Source organism: Scyliorhinus canicula, chromosome 1, assembly GCF_902713615.1.
Source record: "Scyliorhinus canicula chromosome 1, sScyCan1.1, whole genome shotgun sequence".
NCBI lineage: Eukaryota > Metazoa > Chordata > Chondrichthyes > Carcharhiniformes > Scyliorhinidae > Scyliorhinus > Scyliorhinus canicula.
Genome location: NC_052146.1, coordinates 197,527,067 through 197,549,156, shown reverse-complemented (window position 1 = coordinate 197,549,156; position 22,090 = coordinate 197,527,067). Strand labels below are relative to the sequence as shown.

Sequence of the window (22,090 nt, the reverse complement as noted above, 5' to 3'; positions counted from 1 at the left end):
TCGGTACAACCTAAAGTACTCCGACACTTCTCTGTTAGTCCTGACGCTGGCCCTCGGGGCCTGATATAATAATTTGATCCAATCCACCAATCCCTCCCCGAACCCAAACCGTCCGAGCACCTCCCATAGATAGTCCCACTCTACCCGGTCAAAGGCCTTCTCGGCGTCCATTGCCACCACTACCTCCACATCTCTACCCGCCGGGGGCATCATTATCACGTTGAGCAATCTCCTCAGATTGGCCGCCAGTTGCCGACCTTTAACGAACCCAGTTTGATCCTCCCCAATCACCTCCGGTACACAGTCCTCCATTCTCCCCGCCAGTACCTTTGCCAGGAGCTTGGCGTCTACATTAATCAGGGAGATTGGCCTGTAGGACCCGCACACCTCCGGGTCTTTACCCCGCTTCAATATCAGAGATATGGTGGCTTGTGACATTGTCGGCGGCAGGGTCCCTCTGTCCCTTGCCTCATTGAAAACCCTCGCCAAGACCGGGCCCACCAGCTCAGAGAACTTCCTATAAAACTCTACTGGGTATCCATCCGGCCCCGGGGACTTCCCCGATTGCATGGCCTTTAGGCCCCCCAATACCTCCTCTACTCTAATCGGGGCGCCCAGCTCTTCCACTTGCCCCCCCCCAACTGTTGGGAATGTTAACCCGTCCAGAAACCTTTTCATCCCCTCCGGTTCTTCCGGCGGCTCCGAAGTATACAGCTTACGATAGAAGTCCCGGAATACCCTATTCAATTCTGCCGGATCCTCCACTTTGCGCCCCCCCTCGTCCCTCACTCTACCTATTTCCCTGGCCGCCTCCCTCCTCCTGAGTTGCTGCGCTAACAGCCTGCTAGCCTTTTCCCCATACTCGTACACCACTCCCCTCGCCTTCCTAAGCTGTTCCACGGCCCTGCTCGTGGATAGTGCCCCCAGTTCCGCCTGTAGCCTCCGTCTTTCCCTGAGTAAAACCTCCCCCGGGGACTCCGCGTGCTCTTCATCTATCCGGCCCATTTCCCTGACCAATCTATCCATCTCTGCCCGGTCTGCCTTGGCTTTGTGGGCCCCAATTGAAATCAGCTCCCCCCGAACTACTGCCTTTAGCGCCTCCCACACGGTCGCCGCTGAGACCTCCCCAGTGTCATTCACCTGCAGGTAATTTTTTATACATTTCCGAAGCCTCTCGCAGATCCCCTCCTCCGACAGCAGTCCCACATCTAGCCTCCATTGCGGGCGTTGATAACTCGCTCCCCCGAACTGCAGGTCCACCCAATGCGGGGCATGGTCTGAAATGGTAATTGCTGAGTATTCCGTGTTCTTTACCTCCCCCATACAGTCCCTGCTTATTACAAAGAAATCTATCCTGGAATATACTTTATGGACGTGCGAGTAAAACGAGTAGCCCCTTCCTGTTGGCTGTCCCTCTCTCCAGGGGTCCACTGCCCCCATTTGCCCCATAAACCCTTTCAGCTCCCTTGCCATTGCTGAGAGTCTACCCGTTCTGGGACCCGACCGATCCAAAGTCGGGTCAAGGACCATGTTAAAGTCCCCTCCCATTATTAGCTTGCGAGAATCCAAGTCCGGGATCTTCCCCAGCACTCTTTTAATAAAGTCCACGTCATCCCAGTTCGGGGCATATATATTCACCAGCACCACCCTTCTCCCCTCCAGTCTGCCCCGTACCATCAGGTATCTGCCCCCCCTGTCTGCAGATATGCCCTCTGCCTCAAATTGCACGCGCTTGTTGATCATGATTGCCACCCCTCTGGACTTCGAGTCCAAGTCCGAGTGGAAGACCTGGCTAATCCAGCCCTTCCTTAGCCTGGTCTGGTCTGACACTTTCAGATGTGTCTCCTGCAACATAATTACGTCCGCCCTCAGGGCCCGCAAGTGCGCGAACACCCGCGCCCTCTTAACCGGCCCATTCAGTCCCTTGACGTTCCAGGTGATCAGCCTGGTCGGGGGGCACATCCCACCCCCCCCCACCCCGCCGGTCAGCCATAGCCTTTCTCGGGCCGGCCCCTGACCCGTGCGTCGCGCCATTCCTGGCCCGCCCTTCGGCTGCCTCCACCCTCGACCTCCTTTCCAGTGCCTATTTCAAGTCCCTCTCCCGTCAGCAGAACAAACCCCCCCTCCCCTAACCCCATCCCCCGATACCCCCACCCCCGCCATCTACTGGCTGTTACTTCCCCCCCCATCTGACTTCCTTGACTAGCCAATCTGCTAGCCCGGTGACTCAACACTCCGGCGCCTTCCTGTCCCATTCCCCTTGTTTCCCCGCCCTCCTCCCCACCCACTGGGGCAAGCCGGTTCCAGTGTCTTCCACGAGCTGCACAAAAAGTCCAAACAGGAAAAAATAAGAATAAAAAAAAAAATTAAAAAAACCCATAAAAAGGGAAAAAAACCACAGAAAAAAGAGAAAAAGCACATAAATGTCCATGAACAAAGGAAAGAGTCTCAAATGTTCCGCTTGGCCCCTTTGGCCCAGCAAACCGTTGAGCAGCGGTCCAGGCACATTCGGCGTTCCTTCCCACAGAAATCCTCGGGCCCTAACTCGCGTCCTTGGGGCCACCTTTCGGGACCAGCCCCAGGTCCCTCACAAAATCCATCGCTTCTTCGGGCTCGGAGAAGTAGTGGTGTTGACCCTGGTGCGTGACCCATAACCGGGCTGGGAACAGCAGACCAAACTTCACGTGCTTCTTGAACAGCACCTCCTTGACATTCTTAAAGGCTGCTCGCCGCCGAGCCACCTCCTGGCTTAGATCCTGATAAATGCGGAGAACACTGTTGTTCCACGTGCTGCTCCTGGCGCTCTTTGCCCACTGCAGCACCCGCTCCTTGTCCACGAACCTGTGGAACCTAATCACCATCGGGCGGGGGGGTCCGCCCGGCCGCCCCTGCCTTGCCTGCACTCTGTGTGCCCCCTCCAGCTCCAACGGTCGTGGAAAGGCTTCGGCTCCCATCAGCTGCTTCAGCAGGTCTGCTACAAACGCTGCAGCATCAGCTCCCTCCGCCCCCTCCGGGAGGCCGACCATCCTCAGATTGTTCCTGCGGATTCTATTCTCCAGCTCCTCCACTCTGTCCAGCAGTCTTCTCTGCCGCTCTTTCAGGCCGTCCACTTCTACCGCTGCAACCGTTTGCGCATCCGCCTGCTCCTCCACCGCCTCTCCCAGCTCCTTAACTTTCACATCCTGGGCGTCCATCCTCTGGTTCAGCTGATCCACCGCTTTCTGGATTGGGTCCAAGCTGTCCCGCTTCAGCGCTTCAAAACTGGACTTCATTACCTGGAGCATGTTATCCAGCGCCAACTGGATTGCTGAGTCCGGGGTCCGTGTGTCCGCCATCTTAGGTCCCAGGTAATTTTCTTCAGGTCCTTGTCTCTGTCCCTTTTTCTCCTTCTTCTTCTGCCTTCTGGAATCCCGCTGTTCCATATGCCGCAGCCCGCTCCTCAGCGCCTTCGCTGCCGCTTTCCTTTGCCCAGCACCTTAAATTTTTACCCCCTCCTGGGCATCTGAAGTGGGTCCAAGCTGTCCCTCCTCAGCAACTCCAAACTTTTTTTTCCCTTTGTCCTGGAGGAAGGAAGGTCTGTGGGTCCGCCATCTTACCCTGCAGGTCAGCTTCCTCCTTGCCTCCGTCTCTCTCTCTTTCTTCCTCACCTGCTGGCCTCCCACACTTTCATTTTCTGCAGCCCGCTCTCCTCTTCTGTTCCCGGCAGCCTTTCTGCCGCCTCCGTGGTCCCGCTATCGCGGGGAAACAGCTGTTCAGTCCCGCCGGAGTGAGAGCCCACCGAATGTGCGGCTCACTCGGACATCGCCGCCACCGGAAGTCTTGCCTACATTTTTTTTTTAATAAACAATTTTATTGAGGTAGTTTTTGGCTTTATAAACAGTTACAGACATCATCAGAAAGGAAGCAAAAAAGACAAAAATGTGCAAACATCCACGTACTTTCAATACTTCCATCGTAACATATTGCACAAGCCCGCTCCCCTCCCACCGGTACTACCCGCCATATTTTCCCTCCTACTCTACTCTACCCACCCCTCCCCCCCACCCCCCTGCTGACGCTCACTCTCCCGCAAAGAAGTCAATAAATGGTTGCCACCTCCGGGTGAACCCCTGCACAGATCCCCTCAAGGCGAACTTAATTTTTTCCATCCCCAGGAAACTCGACATGTCCGCAAGCCACCACTCAGTCTTCGGGGGCTTTGAGTCCCTCCACGCCAATAATATTCATCGCCGGGCTATCAGGGAAGCAAAGGCCAGCACATTGGCCTCTTTCTCCCCCTGGACGCCCGGGTCTTCCGAAACCCCAAAAATTGCCACCCCTGGACTCATCACCACCCTTGTTTTTAGCACCTGGGACATGACCCCCGCAAATCCCTCCCAGTACCCCCTCAGCTCAGGGCATGCCCAAAACATGTGAACATGGTTCGCTGGTCCTCCCGCGCACCAAGCGCATTTGTCCTCTATCCGGAAAAATTTGCTCATCCGAGCCACCGTCATATGGGCCCGGTGAACGACCTTAAATTGGATCAGCCCGAGCCTAGCACATGTCGCGATCGAGTTTACCCTACTCAGGGCCTCTGCCCACAGCCCATCCTCCATTTCCCCGCCTATCTCCTCCTCCCATTTAAGTTTCAGTTCCTCTGTCTGGGACCCTTCCTCCCTCATGAGCACCTTATATATACCCGAGACTCTGCCCTCCCCTTCTTCCCTCCTAGAGACTATTCTGTCGAGGATCCCCATTGGCGGGAGGCGCGGGAAAGATGGGACCTGTCTACGAACAAAGTCCCGCAACTGTAAGTATCTAAAATCATTTCCCCTTACCAACCCAAATTTCTCCTCCAAGCTCTCAAACTCGCGAAGCTCCCTTCCAGGAACATATCACCCACCCTTCCCGCCCCTGCTCGCCGCCATACTCGGAACCCCCCATCCAGACTGCCGGGGGCAAACCGATGGTTGTCGCAGATTGGCGCCCAGACAGACGCCCCCATCTCCCCCACATGCCTCCTCCACTGGCCCCATATCCGCAGGGTCGCCACCACTACCGGGCTGGTGGTGTACTTGGCCGGCGGCAGCGGTAGAGGAGCCGTGACCAGGGGTTCCAAACTGAAGCCCCTGCACGAAGCCGCCTCCACCCGCTCCCAAATAGACCCCGTACCCACCATCCACTTCCTTTTCATAGCGATGTTGGCCGCCCAGTAATAATTGACCAGACTCGGCAAAGCCAGCCTTCCCTCGCTGCGGTTCCTCTCCAACATCGCCTTCTTCACCCGCGGAGACTTTCCCACCCAGACAAAGCTCATGATCAGTCCGTTAACTCTTTTGAAGAAGGACTGTGGGATAAAGTTCTTCCGGCGGCTCCGAAGTATACAGCTTACGATAGAAGTCCCGGAATACCCTATTCAATTCTGCCGGATCCTCCACTTTGCGCCCCCCCTCGTCCCTCACTCTACCTATTTCCCTGGCCGCCTCCCTCCTCCTGAGTTGCTGCGCTAACAGTCTGCTGGCCTTTTCCCCATACTCGTACACCACTCCCCTCGCCTTCCTAAGCTGTTCCACGGCCCTGCTCGTGGATAGTGCCCCCAGTTCCGCCTGTAGTCTCTGCCTCTCCCTGAGTAAAACCTCACCCGGGGACTCCGCGTGCTCTTCATCTATCCGACCCATTTCCCTGACCAATCTATCCATCTCTGCCTGGTCTGCCTTGGCTCTGTGGGCCCCAATTGAAATCAGCTCCCCCCACACTACTGCCTTTAGCGCCTCCCACACGGTCGCCGCTGAGACCTCCCCAGTGTCATTCACCTGCAGGTAATTTTTGATACATTTCCGAAGCCTCTCGCAGATCCCCTCCTCCGACAGCAGTCCCACATCTAGCCTCCATTGCGGGCGTTGATAGCTCGCTCCCCCGAACTGCAGGACCACCCAATGCGGGGCATGGTCTGAAATGGTAATTGCTGAGTATTCCGTGTTCTTTACCTCCCCCATACAGTCCCTGCTTAGTAAAAAGAAATCTATCCTGGAATATACTTTGTGGACGTGCGAGTAAAACGAGTAGCCCCTTCCTGTTGGCTGTCCCTCTCTCCAGGGGTCCACTGCCCCCATTTGCTCCATAAACCCTTTCAGCTCCCTTGCCATTGCTGAGAGTCTACCCGTTCTGGGACATGACCGATCCAAAGTCGGGTCAAGAACCATGTTAAAGTCCCCTCCCATTATTAGCCTGCGAGAATCCAAGTCCGGGATCTTCCCCAGCACTCTTTTAATGAAGTCCACGTCATCCCAGTTCGGGGCATATATATTCACCAGCACCGCTCTTCTCCCCTCCAGTCTGCCCTGTACCACCAGGTATCTGCCCCCCCTGTCTGCGGATATGCCCTCTGCCTCAAATTGCACGCGCTTGTTGATCATGATTGCCACCCCTCTGGACTTCGAGTCCAAGTCCGAGTGGAAGACCTGGCTAATCCAGCCCTTCCTTAGCCTGGTCTGGTCTGACACTTTCAGATGTGTCTCCTGCAACATAATTACGTCCGCCCTCGGGGCCCGCAAGTGCGCGAACACCCGCGCCCTCTTAACCGGCCCATTCAGTCCCTTAACGTTCCAGGTGATCAGCCTGGTCGGGGGGCACATCCCACCCCCCCCACCCCGCCGGTCAGCCATAGCCTTTCTCGGGCCGGCCCCGACCCGTGCGTCGCGCCATTCCTGGCCCGCCCTTTGGCTGCCTCCACCCTCGACCTCCTTTCCAGTGCCTATTTCAAGTCCCTCTCCCGTCAGCAGAACAACCCCCCCCTCCCCTAACCCCATCCCCCGATACCCCCACCCCTGCCATCTACTGGCTGTAGCTTCCCCCCCCATCTGACTTCCTTGACTAGCCAATCTGCTAGCCCGGTGACTCAACACTCCGGCGCCTTCCTGTCCCATTCCCCTTGTTTCCCCGTCCTCCTCCCCACCCACTGGGGCAAGCCGGCTCCAGTGTCTTCCGCGAGCTGCACAAAAAGCACAAACCAGCCCAAACAGGAAAAAAAAAGAAAAAACCACAGAAAAAAGAGAAAAAGCACATAAATGTCCATGAACAAAGGAAAGAGTCTCAAATGTTCCGCTTGGCCCCCTTGGCCCAGCAAACCGTTGAGCAGCAGTCCAGGCACATTCGGCGTTCCTTCCCACAGAAATCCTCGGGCCCTAACTCGCGTCCTTGGGGCCTCCTTTCGGGACCAGCCCCAGGTCCCTCACAAAATCCATCGCTTCTTCGGGCTCGGAGAAGTAGTGGTGTTGACCCTGGTGCGTGACCCATAGCCGAGCTGGGAACAGCAGACCAAACTTCACGTGCTTCTTGAACAGCACCTCCTTGACATTCTTAAAGGCTGCTCGCCGCCGAGCCACCTCCTGGCTTAGGTCCTGATAAATGCGGAGAACACTGTTGTTCCACGTGCTGCTCCTGGCGCTCTTTGCCCACTGCAGCACCCGCTCCTTGTCCACGAACCTGTGGAACCTAATCACCATCGGGCGGGGGTGTCCGCCCGGCCGCCCCTGCCTTGCCTGCACTCTGTGTGCCCCCTCCAGCTCCAGCGGTCGCGGAAAGGCTTCGGCCCCCATCAGCTGCTTCAGCAGGTCTGCTACAAACGCTGCAGCATCAGCTCCCTCCGCCCCCTCCGGGAGGCCGACCATCCTCAGATTGTTCCTGCGGACTCTATTCTCCAGCTCCTCCACTCTGTCCAGCAGTCTTCTCTGCCGCTCTTTCAGGCCGTCCACTTCTAGCGCTGCAACCGTTTGCGCATCCGTCTGCTCCTCCACCGCCTCTCCCAGCTCTTTAACTTTAACATCCTGGGCGTCCAGCCTCTGGTTCAGCTGATCCACCGCTTTCTGGATTGGGTCCAAGCTGTCCCGCTTCAGCGCTTCAAAACTGGACTTCATTACCTGGAGCATGTTATCCAGCGCCAGCTGGATTGCTGAGTCCGGGGTCCGTGTGTCCGCCATCTTAGGTCCCAGGTAATTTTCTTCAGGTCCTTGTCTCTGTCCCTTTTTCTCCTTCTTCTTCTGCCTTCTGGAATCCCGATGTTCCATGTGCCGCAGCCCGCTCCTCAGCGCCTTCGCTGCCGCTTTCCTTCGCCCAGCTCCTTGAATTTTACCTCCTGGGCATCTGAAGTGGGTCCAAGCTGTCCCTCCTCAGCAACTCCAAACTTTTTTTTTCCTTTGTCCTGGAGGAAGGAAGGTCCGTGGGTCCGCCATCTTACCCTTCAGGCCAGCTTCCTCCTTGCCTCCGTGTCTCTCTCTCTCTTTCTTCCTCACCTGCTGGCCTCCCACACTTCCATCTGCTGCAGCCCGCTCTCCTCTTCTGTTCCCGGCAGCCTTTTTGCCGCCCCCCTGGTCCCGTTATCGCGGGGAATCAGCTGTTCAGCCCCGCCGGAGTGAGAGCCCACCGAATGTACGGCTCACTCGAACATCGCCGCCACCGGAAGTCCCAATCTGCCTACATAAGTGATGTTCCTCAGACCTGGAACCATTCTCATTAATCTTTTTTGGGCCCTTTCAAATGCTTTCACATCCTTCCAAAAATGTGGTGCCTAGAACTGCATACAGAACTCAAGTTGAGGCAGATACAGGTAAATACAATTCCCTTTTTTATTTACTTGACAAAACCAACCACTATTTCAGAATCTCGGAAATAAAGCACTCGCAATGATCAAAAAGAAGCCTGCTCTCGCATTGTTTATTGTTGCCCTATTTTACCAATAAATGCAAAATAAGATTTAAATGCACATATGCAACTATGAGAATTGAGGTCACATGTCCAAGAATAGTCCGTTGCATTTCTTATCAGTAAATAAAACATAGTTAGCCTCACATGGATTCTCAGTGAGCCATGTGGGGCTTGTGCCTGCTGTGATGTTAGTGTTTTAGGATCAAATTGGTGTGGGCTAGGCTCAATTGCCTCATTCCATTGAGTTGTTAATTTTAACAGTGGTGGTATGGAGAAGGCTCTGAGTAATGGGACTTCTGCATGCATTTGTCACCAGATTCGCCTCCTCGCTGCTGAGTCTGCCCACTCATTATTTCAGAGAATGACCTTAGAAGAACCAAAGTAAAGGAGAAAAAAACTCAAGATACCTCAAAACAAAACATTCAATCTAATCTAATGTTATTACTTCTTATTTAGATGTATAGCGATGTGTAGCCTTGGAATCTGGATTAGTGAAGAGCTGGTGCAGTGTACAAACCATGCACAGGTCCAGGATGCACTGAACGTGTTAGGTGTGACACTTAAGGTAATTACAAATTCTGTCTAGGTGACTTACTCATTTAAAAGTTTGATTACAGGAATGAGCAAATGGAACCAAATCGAACTACGCCTCTCTTTTATGTTGCCAATGTAAGATGTTTTGTAAACTAGACTAAAATACAATTTTACTGTAGAAAGACAAGTTGATGTGGGGGAATTAAAAAAAAAATAATATTGTGAGTCAATCTCTGTGATAACTATCCCCAAATGTTTTTCTGTCCCTGTGAAACAAATGTAATTATATTTTATAGATGTGTAAGTATATTTGATCATTTTTTTCCAATACATTAGGAAATTGCTTCAAAATAAAAATATATGAATATTTTACGCACCCAACTGAACCTATCTGATGGAATTCAGGCGAAAGGGATCAGAAATTTGGGCAGTCATCCCTGAATATCAGGGCTGAAGGTCAAAGATATAGGATAAGAGGTGGTAGATTTAAAACTGAGATGAGGAGGAACTACTTCTCGCAGAGGGTGGTGAATTTGTGGAACCCGCTGCCCCATACTGCGGTGAGGGAAATCTGTCACGATAGCATTGTGGATAGCACAATTGCTTCACAGCTCCAGGGTCCCAGGTTCGATTCCGGCTTGGGTTACTGTCTGTGCGGAGTCTGTACATCCTCCCTGTGTGTGCGTGGGTTTCCTCCGGGTGCTCCGGTTTCCTCCCACAGTCCAAAGATGTGCAGGTTAAGTGGATTGGCCATGATAAATTGCCCTTACTGTCCAAAATTTCCCTTAGTGCTGGGTGGGGTTACTGGGTTATGGGGATAGGGTGGAGGTGTTGACCTTGGTAGGGTGCTCTTTCGGAGAGCCAGAGCAGACTCGATGGGCCGAATGGCCTCCTTCTGCACTGTAAATTTTGTTCTGTTCTGTCAGCCTGTTCCAAAAGCTACTCGAGGCCAATAGCAACCAGTAGAGAGGAAAACTGGAAAGTAAAAGCGCTAGCTGGCAGGCAGTTGGCTTTCGACGGAATGGGAAAGAGACTGGAAGCCCAGGGAAGCACGATAAGGGAGCTGGAAAATCATTGACAGACCAGAGCGACGGAATCATCGCCGAAATCAAGAGGTTGGTTGCAACGCAGGGGAGTCTGAAAGGGAAGGTCGAGGACCAAGAAAATTGGTAGAGGTGGCTGAACATACGAATAGTGGGCCTGCCAGAAGGATTCAAGGACAGGAACCCGACCGACTATGTGGCCCAAATGCTGGCCAACATAATGGAGTGGGACAGCTTCCCCAAGTCTCTGGAGATCGACAGGGCTCACAGGTCGCTCCGACCAAAGCAGAAGGCAAGGAAGCAGCCGGGAGCAGTAATAGCCAAGCTGCACAAGTGCCAGGAACGGGAAAAGATCCTTCACTGGGCCAGGCAAAGAAAGGTATGCAATTGGGAGGGACACAAAATCAGAGTTTACAAGGGCATTCGGGCGGACCTGGCAAAGCGCAGGGCGGAATCTAATCAGGCAAGGTCAGCCTTATCTCAAAACAAAATCAGAATCGGGATGCTCTGGGTAACCTTCCCGATCAGGGCAAGGAACATTATTTTACTGTCCCTGCAAAGGCGGACGAGTTTGTTCGGAAGAAGAGTTTGGGCAAACAGCAAGAGAGGCAGCAATGAGGAAGGCGCGGAGGAAATCAATGGACAATTTTGCGCAGGGCTGTATTGCCTTGCTATCAACAGGGGAAACAGCTCATACAAAAGGAGGGTGAGTGCAGGAGAGGGTGAGGAGGAAATAGTAAGGACAGCAGCAGACCTCGCGTAGGAGGGGGTCAGATTGACCCTGGGAGGGCGGGCCACCACACTAACGGGAAAGCTAGCGCCAGGAAGTGTGAATGAGAGGGGGGGGGCTGCGAGCGGCACATCTACCACCCACAGAAGAGGGGGAAACAAAGCCACAGGGGGAATACAATGACATGGTGGGGAAGGGCTTTAGACTGACTACAGGTCACTCTCTGAAACGTGGAACAATATAGCACCACAAGCAGACACGTTGGATGGTCCCTAAGCTAAGGAAAACCTCGGAGTGTAGAGGCTCCATGGCGTACACACAGTTGGTGGCCATGATGGGTGGTCCCTGGACAAAGGGAAACCCTGGAGTGCAGGGGCCTGGCCTCATGGTGAGAATGGTGACCGTGGCCATTTTGGATGCAGGGGCTCATCCACAAGGTAAGTATGGTTGATCCTGCAGGGGAGAGAGGGACACAAACCCCTATCAGAATAGCCACCTGGAATGTCAGGGGATCTAATGGCCCAGTGAAAAGATCCAGAGTCTTATAACACCTGAAAAGTATGAAAGCTGACATAGTCATCCTCCAAGAGACGCACCTGAGGGAGAAGGACCGACTGCGGGTAAGGAAGGGCTGGGTGTGACAGACCTACCACTCCTGCCGAGAGCTAGGGGGGTAGCCATATTGATAAGTAAAATAACGGTGTTTACTGCAAGGACGGTTATGAACCAAAGGGGACGATAGGTCATGGTCAGCGGTGTCCTGGGTGGAGCCCAAATGGGATGATACAGAATTTGTAAAGAAGACCATGGTGGAAACCCCCGACATAGACATGCATCGACTGATCATGGGGTAGGGAGACTTCAACTGTATAACGGACAGGTCGAACCCCAGAACATGGAAAACGACAGACGTAGCCAGAGAACTGGGAACCTTTATGGAACATATGGGGGCAGTGGACACATGGCGGTTCATGCGCCAGGATGAGAAAGAATTCACATTTTTCTCGCCAGTGCACAGGGTATACACTCGCATTGACTTGTTTGAAATTGGTGCTTCCAGAGATAGTCAGAACGGAGTACTCCGTGATTTTAATCTCTGATCATGCTCCACAATACAGGGATGTAAGGTTGGAGACGGGCCGTGCTCAACGCCCCACATTGTTTGCACACAACCCTCTTGGCCGACATGTTCTTCTGCCAGAAAACATTACAGGCCATAGACGAGTATAGTACTAACAACCGGAACGGGGAGGTTTCGCCCTCCATGTTCTAAAAGGCGCTGAAGGCTATGATTAGAGGAGAAATAATCGCCTACATGACGCGCAGAGACAAGGAAGAGAGGGTGGCTAGGCAGCAACTGATTGACTCCATTCCGGAGGTTGAGAGAAGGTACTCCGAGGCCCCAACTGTAGAGCTTCTGGCAGGGAGGAAAAAGCTACATATGAACTTTAACCTGCTGTCCACCAGGAAAGTGGTGCACCAACTCCACCAGACACTTCTATGAACAGGGAGATAAGGCTAGCCGCCTGCTGGCTCACCACCACCAGGCAGCAACGAGGGTTATAGCATAGGTTAAGGATAGGAGAGACGGACTGGTAGCCAAACCCAAAAAGGTCAACAAAGTTATCGAGGCCTTCTATGGGGGGGGCTGCACACCCGAGACTCGTTCGGGACTCGGATTAAATAGTTCCTCGATGGACTGGATATGCCAGTCGTGGAGGACGATGGATGGGAGGGGCTGGAAGCACCACTTGAACTGGGCGAGGTCATGGAGAATATCAGCTCCATGCGAGCAGGCGGGTAAAGTGCCAGTACCCGATGGGTTCCTGGAGGACGTCTAACACAGGCCACCATTTTGCTGATACCCAAAAAGGACAAAGACCCAATGGAGTACAGATCAGAGTGACCCATTTCACTGCTCAATGTAGGCGAAAATACTCACAAAGGTTCTGGCGAAGCGGCTGGAGAACTGTGTACCAGAGGTGATTGCAGGGGATCAGATGGGCTTTGTTAAGGGTAGACAGCAAACTGCAAACATCAGATGACTGCTGAACGTGATAATGACCCCATCCGGGGAGAGATGATTGTCTCCCTGGACGCAGAAAAAGCCTTCGACAGAGTCGAGTGGAAGTACCTCATTGAGGTACTAGAACAATTTAGGCTAGGGACAGGGTTCTCCTCATGTGTGAAATTCCTGTACAACGTCCCCATGTCAAGCATACCGTCCAATACCGCCAGGTCTGATTACTATCAGCTGCGCAAAGGCACAAGGCAGGGATGCCTGCTGTCCCTGCTCTTATTCACCCTCAGAGAGGTTAGAAGCTGGAAGGGAATCCGAAGAGGAGACACAGCACAGAGTCTTGCTCTATGTGGATGATCTGCTCCTCTACATCTTGGACCCGCAAAGCGCATGGAAGGAACCATGGAGCTCCTGAGAGAATTTGGAGCATTCTCGGGCTACAAACTGAACCTGAGCAAGAGTGAATTTCCTGTGAATCCGAGAGAGGGAGGGGTAGAGCTGGACGAATTACCATTTAAAGTAACCCAAAACAAATTCCATTACCTGGGGATCCAGATTGTCCTTGACTGGACACGGATCCACAAGTGGAACCTGACCAGTCTGGTGGAGGAATTAAAAAAAGACCGCCAGAGGTACGATCCACTCCTGCTCTCCCTGCCGGGGAGGGCACAGACGATCAAGATGAACATACTGACCGGGTTCCTCTTCCTGTTCAGGTCCTGTTGTGTGTAGGTGTGTGTGTATATGGGTGCAAGAACCAGACACGGAATGGGTCAGAATGGAGGAGACCTCCTGTACAGGAATGACCCTCTGGGCCCTTGCCATGGCAGCAGTCCCATCCTTACCAACAAAAAACTCAACAAGCCCAGCTACCCTCAGAACCTGGAGCCTGATGAGACAGCACTTCGGTTTGACCAAAATGTCCACAATGGTCCCCATTCTGCAGCACCAGCCGTGCTTGATGCAACCTTTCAGAGGTGGAGATAGGACGGGGGGGGGACACTGACGGCAAGACCTTTACACCGAGGACGGACTAGCGACCCGAGAGAAACTGACGGAGAGACTGGAGCTACCTAACTGAAACAAACTCCGATATCTACAGGTCAAGACTTTTCTCCTCAAGGAGGCAACAGCTTACCCATGAACCTGAGAAACACAATACTAGAAGAGCTACTGGACACAGAAATCTGGGAGGGGAAACTGCGGGGACCTGTACGGACGACTAATAGAAAGAACAATGCTGCCCAATGGACGAAACACGGGGAAAAATGGGAGGAAAAGCTAGGGATGGAAATAAGTAGGGACTCTGGAGCAAAGCAAAGCCAGCTCCTCCACCTCATGCAGCTGAAAGTGGTGCACAAAGCACACCTGACAAGAACCCAAAGGTGGAGGACAAATGTGAATGGTGCCAGGGAGGGCCGGACAACAAAGCACACATGTTCTGGGCCTGCCCCAGACTTGTCGGGTTTGCACAGCCTTCTACAAGGAATGTCCACGGTTGTGGGGGTGAGGGTGGAGCCGTTCCCAAGAGTGGTAGTCTTTGGGGTATTGAACCTGCCAGAACTATTCATGGGGAAGAGAGCCGGCGCTCTTGCTTTCGCTGCAGCTGCAGACTGGTTGGCAGACCTGTCCGAATTTCTCCACCTGGAGAAGATCAAATTCGCTATTCGCCGGTCAGAGGAGTGCTTCCACAAAGCGTGGAGGCCATTCATCAGCTTGTTCCAGGACCTGTTCAAGACCAACAGCCAATAGAGCGAGGGGAGGGGGGGCACACGGAAGCCACTGCGACGGCAGGGACCAGACATGGAAGGGAGGAGGGGGGTAATGCCCAGAGAGAGAGGATGGGGAGTCTGGAAAACGGCTGATGGAGAAATCAGGGGGCCTAGAACAAGGCCACAAGAAACGGAACCCCAAGAAGCGCAGAAACTAGGGTGGGGGCGATTTGGAGAAGGAGGGGTGAGACCAATTGACAAAGGGAGGGGGAAGCGGTAAACACCTCACATGTGTAAATAGAATATATCTGCCCAGTGTATAATAAGTAATCCAGGAACGTACCCTGAAGCAACAAAAGAAGGGGGGGGGGGGGGGGGGGGGGGGGGGGGGGGGGGGGGGGGGGGGGGGGGGGGGGGGGGAGGGTGGATTGAAACAGCGAGAAATGACTTGTATATTGTAACCAATGCATATACCCTTGTTGAATGTACAGTGTATTAAAATGTAAAAACTTCAATAAAAACATTTAAACAAAAAAATAAGCAGGTCCCCTTGTCAGTCACCAGGATCGTGGCGGATCCTAATGGTAGATACGTGGTGGTCCGTGGGTCTCTGGCAGGTACATTGGTGGTACTGGTAAATGTCTATGTCCCCAACCGGGAGGATTTTGCATTTATTAAGAATGACTTCCATTCCCAATCTAGATCTGCACAAACTGTTTCTGGGAGGAGACCTGTGTACTGAATCCTAAAGTGGACTGGTCCAGGCCTAAATCATTGGCGGGCAGAGAGTGAAGAGTTCTGCGTCCAAGGGATCAGGAGTTTTTGTTCTTTTTCCTTGTGCTCAAGGTCTATTCCAGGATTGACGTCTTTCTATTGGGTAGGTCCTGCTTCTGTGGCTTAAAAGGGCAGAATATTCGGCTGTAGTAATCTCTGATCATGCTCCGCACTTTGTGGACCTGGTGCTGGAGATGGATCCCATTCAGCGCTCACCGCGGAGGTTAGATGTGGTGTTACTAGCGGAGAAGGGGTTTTGTGAATGGGTGTCTGTGACCATCGAGGAATATATTAGGTTTAACAGAAACAACATCTCTCCCTCCACACTGTGGGAGGCCCTGAAGGTGGTTGTAAGAGAGAAGATAATCTCCTGTAAGATGCTTTTAGATAGGACTGTGAAGACAGAATGGCAGCGACTGGTGGATGCGATTTTTGGAAACAGGTGGTTGCTATTTGGAGGACCCTACTCCTGAGTTGGCAACTAGGAAGCAACTGCAAATGCAGTTTGATCTGGTGTCTACAGGGAAGGCGGTGGGCCAGCTATGCCACTCGAGGGGGATGATTTATGAGTACGGGAGAAGGAATCTTTTGGCTTACCCAGTTTGGGCAGTAGGTGGCTTCTTGGAAGCTCGTACAGATTAGGGACTCGTGCAACAGCTTTGTTTCCGCTCCAAGGAAAGTCAATGCGGCGTTTGAGTTATTTTTACAGGGATCTTTATAGATCAGAGCCCATGGGGAGTGGATCGGGCATGTTGGAGTTTCTAGATGGGTTGTCCTTCCCGGTGGTAGAGAGAAGGGAGGAGTTAGAGGCCCTGTTATGCCTTGAGGATATACTGAAGAGCATTGGGCTGATGTAAACCAGTAAGGCCCCTGTCCTGGATGGATTTCCGTCAAATTTTCTAAGAGCTTCGCAGGCCGGTTGGTGCCATCGATAGTAGATATGTTCAATGATTCTTTGGCTTGGGGTTCATTGCATGATCACTTTCACAGGCCTCTATTCTCCTTCATCCTGAAAATGGATAAGAACTGCATGGAATGTGGCTCATAACGGCCCATCTCTCTTTTGAACGTGAGCACCAAACTACTCACCAAGGTGCTGGCGCTGCGATTGGAGGCATGTCCCAGACGTACTTGCAGAAGACCAGACGGGATTTGTTAAGGGGCGGCAGATGTCGGCTAATATACGGCGTGTACTGAATGTTGTTCTCTTTCCCCCTCTCCAGCCCCCAAACCAGAGGTGATTATGTCTACGGATGCTGAGAAAGCATTTGACAGGGTGGAGTGGGAGTACCTTTCTGAGGGGCTTGGTGGATTTGGATTGGGAAGAAGCTTGGTTTGGCTATTTTATGGAGCTCCTACGGCCATGTACGCACTAATGTGATGAGTTTGGAGTATTTTCTACTGAATAGGGGTACGAGGCAGAGGTGCGCTTTGTCCTTGCTCCTGAGGTCTTCGGGGGAATGGAGGGGGATAAGATCAGGGGTGGGATGCGGGGCAAGAGAGCATAGGGTATCTCTATATGTTGATGACTTGCTCTAGTACGTTACGGATCCAGTTTGATCTTTGGTTGAAATAATTAAGCTGCTGAGGAACTTCGGCTTCTTTTCAGGGTATAAATTGAACATGAAGAATAGTGAACATTTTTGGGTTAATCCCCTGGGGAGAGGCGCCAATCTGGCGGTATTGCCGTTTTGTCTTGCCAGGGGTAGCTTCCAGTATCTGGGCATCTGAGTGGCCCATGCTTCATAGGTTAAACCATATATGTCTGGTGAGTCGGGTGAGGTCCAACTTACATAAGTGGCCTAACTTTCTACTGTCCTTGGCGACAGAGTTTAGCCTGTTGAGATGAAAATTCTCCCAAGGTTTTTATTTCTGTTTCAATATCTTCCTGTTTTCCTTGCTAAGTCTTTCTTTTCCCAGGTTAACCATTTAACCAGCTCTTTTATTTGGGCAGGTAAGTCATTTGTCAGGTACCGCTTCAGAGGGGCCAGCAGTTGTGTGGCCTGGCATTATCCAATTTGCTCGATTTTTGTTAGGCGGCCAATGTTGACAAGGTGGTTGGGGGAGCCAGATTCCCTATGGGGGCAAATGGAGGCGAGTTTGTGGGCTTTGGTAATGACTTTGCTCCCGTTCTCCCCAGCGAGGTATTACTCGAACCCAGTGGCGAATTCCACTTTAAGGATTTAGGCAGCATTGCAAGCTGACCACCATGTCATTGTTGGCCCCTATCTGCGGCCATCGGCTTTGGGCGTGACGTTTAAGTCGTGGGAAGGAAAGGACCTAGAGTATTTTGGGGATTTGTTCCTGCAAGGACAGTTTGCCAGCTTGGAGGAGCTTTCGGCGAAATTTCAACTGTCGGGGGCGTATTTGTTCCGCTACTTCCAGTTTTTGTCCAGAAGGCTTGTCCTAGATTTCCCATCCTGCCGCAACTCTTCCTGCTAGGAGAATCCTATTGCTGGTTGGGTCTTGTGGGGGAGCATTTCAAATATTTACAAACAGATTTTAGGGGCAGCAGGGTAGCATGGTGGTTAGCATAAATGCTTCACAGCTCCAGGGTCCCAGGTTCAATTCCCGGCTGGGTCACTGTCTGTGTGGAGTCTGCACGTCCTCCCCCTGTGTGCGTGGGTTTCCTCCGGGTGCTCCGGTTTCCTCCCACAGTCCAAAGATGTGCGGGTTAGGTGGATTGGCCATGCTAAATTGCCCGTAGTGTCCTTAAAAAAAGTAAGGTTAGGGGGGGGGGGGGGGGGTTGTTGGGTTATGGGTATAGGGTGGATACGTGGGTTTGAGTAGGGTGATCATGGCTCGGCACAACATTGAGGGCCGAAGGGCCTGTTCTGTGCTGTACTGTTCTATGTTCTAGATCATGTCAGTGGAAGCTGTCTCGCTGGACCAGGTGAGAGCAAAGTGGGAGGTGGAGGTGGGACCTATTTTGGATGAGGACATATGTGAGACCCTTCGTAGGGTGAACTCCGCTTCGTCCAGCATGTGGCTCAGCCCGATTCACCTCAAAGTGTACATAGTGTGGTGGAGTCCGAATCAATAAATGGTTTCAAGAAGGAGGGAGATATATTTCTGATTTTAAAATGGGTTAAATGGATATGGAGAACAGGTAGGGAGGTGGATTTAAGACCAGGAAGAGATTAGTTATGGTCTGATTGAATGGCGGAGCAGGCTCAAAGGACTGAATTGTTACATCTGCTCCTAATTCCTATGTTCCTATGTAATATTCGTTTTCTGGGCTGTTTGATGTTGATGTTATGTTGGTTATAAATGAAAATGTTCAAAATTTTTGTTTTTAACAAGGGAAGGGTGTTCCAGGATTTAGATTTAGTGACAAGTGACGGAACAGCGATTATAGTTCCAAGTCAGGAATGTGTGTGGTGTGGAACAGGACTTGCAAGTGAGGTTGTTCCCATACATCTTCCTCCCTTTTCTTGCTAGATGGTAGCGGTCATGGGCTTGGAAGATGCTTTTGAAGGAGGCTTGGCGAATCGCTGAAGTCCTTCTTGTATATTGTACAAACTGCTGCTACTGTACGTCGGTGGTGGTCGGGTTATATGAGACAAACAGCAACACCTATCTCTCAGCCAATTGTCTCAGCACCTGGGGTTTCTTGGGGATCCTAGATCTTCAGCTGCTTCCTCAATTACCTTCCCTCTGTTGGAAGATCAGATCTGCCACTATTTGCTGATAATTAGTGTTCAGTTCCATTTGTAAATCCTCAGATAATGAAGCAGTGTGTGCCCACATGAAGCGGGGCCTGGACTGCCCCAGGTTTGCGGGCTGCTGAATTTGAAGTTCCATTAGTGCCCCACAATTGCTAGGCAGTGACCACTTATAACGGGTAAGGGTCTGAATATCTCCTGTGACATTCATTGGCATTAACATTGCCAAGTTCTCCTCTATCAACATCCGGGGGGGGGGGTCAACCTTACATAGACCAGAAACTGAACTGGATCAGCCATGCATATAATGTGGTTTCTAGTGCAGGTCAGAAATTGGGTATTCTGTGGTGAATGGCTCATTTTCTGACTCCCCAAAGTGTTTTGGTCATTTATAAAGCACAAGTCAGGAGTATGAAGGAATACTTCCAACTTTCCTGAATGTTGCAGCAATAAAATCACTCTGCTCAACACCATCCTCAATGGAACATCAGGTGCAAGTTCCTCTCCAAGTCACGCACCCTGACTTGAACATATATTGCCATTCCTTGACTGGATAACTCCCTTCATTTTCATACACATTCAGTTTTATGTTCTTTTGAAGTAGAGAAGAACTGTTAACGAACCAAATTTGGTTCCAGCTGATTAACTTTAGAAAGGTAAAGTGTTTATTTTATTTATTTTTTAGTTTGAAGATCTATTTGTGTGTGTAAACGCATTTGAATATGGTAAATGCAATTGGAAACCGTTCCAGATTCTTACGTTACAATGTGTACCCTATCAAAATGGAAGTTGTTTTTAGTTGTAATAAAATGTAATGAACGTTTTTTTTAAATGCTGTAAGAATGTAAGAAATCGGCGCAGGTGTAAAGCATACAGTCCCTTGAGCCTGCTGTGCCATTCATTAGGCTAATCATCTACCTCCGGTCCAATCTTCCACCAAATCTACATATCCATAACCAAGTTCAATTAGTAGATATTCCTTGAGGCTCCTGAAGGGTTGCACAAGAGTGACATTCTTGGTGTTCATGGTTTTCAACCCATCTAAAGTGTGGCATTAAGAAGTGAAGTAACTGAGTATATACATTTATTTTACAAGTGTATAAAAGACCCAAAAGCTGAGTTCGTAAAATTTGCTTTGACATGTTTTTAGTTCTTTACATTGCCTAACAAAATGGGAATATCTTCATTATAACCATTAAGCATCACTACATTTGTTATCATTATATAATGTAATGCTGAAGTTCATTGTTATGAAGGTGCAACTTCTAATTAGCCTCCTGAGCTTGTGACTGTTTGGACAGCAAAACAGCCATTTGCCAGCCAGCAGATCTCAAATTATTACAGTTGAAAATTGGATCCTCTTCATAGATGGGGTCATTACTAACGTACAGAGGAAGAATTGTTTCATTCTGAGGTGTACGTGCTTTGCTTTCTGCTCAGATGTTCTGAGAAGCTGACAGTATGCAGGAATCAATACTTGAAGACAGGCACTGATGCATGGTAGCCCTTAAAGCTTGAATATCGCTATTTATAATGACCACGTGTGGTGACCTGAGCATCAGGGGCGACAAATGTTAAAGTGATTATTTGTAAAGCCATTTCCTTTCTCAGATTATTCATCTCGTTGATGAATGTTTGCTCCTTCTTAAGCAAGGTTGTGCAAAGCTATAGATCTGATATGTTTTCCAATGTGCTTTCAGTTAGTTTGCGTATGAAGTGTTCTTTTCATGTTTTTATTATTACATTGTGCAATTAGTCTTGCATTTTCAGTATTCTTTAATTACTGAAGTACCTCTCGAGCAAACTTGACCTTTGTTAACTCTCAGCTCATTTTTGTCCCAGTGGCAATCTCAAGGTTAGATTGTGGTGATCATTGACTACTTGTGGAAAATGTAGCTATAGTATATATTTTCACTGGCTTGTGGTTTGTCTCCAGTTTTCAAACAAAGTGGTCGCTGAAGTGGCTTGTGACATGCTAAAGTTGTTGGTCACACATATGGAAAGGCTTCGGAAGTATGATTCCCAGCTTCCCAAGAAAATTGCTGAGGTAAATAATTTCCTTTCATGGTTGTTTGACGATATGGCAGTCATGCTATCTTTCTGTATCAATTTGATTGATGAAGATATGAATTAAACCTGCATATATTGTGTTTACTTTAGTAAAACTGAATGTTACTTTTTAAATTCAGATCCTTGTTGCCACTATTGCATTTCTCCTGCCAAGTGCAGAACATTCATCTGTGGATGCAGATAAACGGGTGAGCATGAAGTTGTATGTTATTACTTTTCAGTTGCATGGCAATGCTTTAAAATGAAACTAATGCACAGCACTGCATTATATGTTCTTCCTTTTTAGTTAATAGTATCTCTATTGCTCTGCCTTTTGGATTGGTGCATGGCAATGTCTGTGGATGCCCTATTGGAACCTATTAGTGCAACTTTGATGGAAGATCAACTGGCACGCAAAGCACCTTTACTGGACTATATCTACAGGGTATGTATATCTTTATTGTCTTAATAACGAGCAAAAGTGAGAGATTATTGAATAATGGCAAAATCGCATTAGATAGTTTGCAAATGAAATTCTATAATAAGTCTCTTTCACCCCCCCCTCCCCCAATGACAATTACAACATTAAAATCACGAAAAGACAGAGCTCAGGAGAGGTTACGATAGTCCCCATCTCACAAAATATGACACAGTGTATGGAAAGGCTCAGTAAACCAAGGTCCACCACACTAAGAAAACAAAAAGGGACAGTCAATAGGGAATTAAAGGTGCTATATTTAAATGCCCGCAGTGTACGGAACAAGGTAGATGAGCTTGTGGCCCAGATTGTGACTGGTAGGTATGATGTGGTAGGCATCACAGAGACGTGGTTGCAGGGGGTTCAGGACTGGCAGTTAAACATCCAGGGATTTACAACC

The 22,090-nt window shown here is 50.6% G+C and overlaps 1 protein-coding gene across 1 annotated transcript in view; it reads left to right on the top strand.

The window, feature by feature from the left end:
- The window catches only part of ralgapa2 (Ral GTPase activating protein catalytic subunit alpha 2), a 730,448-nt gene that overhangs the window by 334,243 nt on the left and 374,115 nt on the right, over nucleotides 1–22,090 (top strand). Inside the window, 4 exon segments of the mRNA XM_038805980.1 lie at nucleotides 9,142–9,250; nucleotides 21,100–21,210; nucleotides 21,353–21,421; nucleotides 21,520–21,657. Of these exon segments, the coding sequence (XP_038661908.1) occupies nucleotides 9,142–9,250; nucleotides 21,100–21,210; nucleotides 21,353–21,421; nucleotides 21,520–21,657 (427 nt within the window).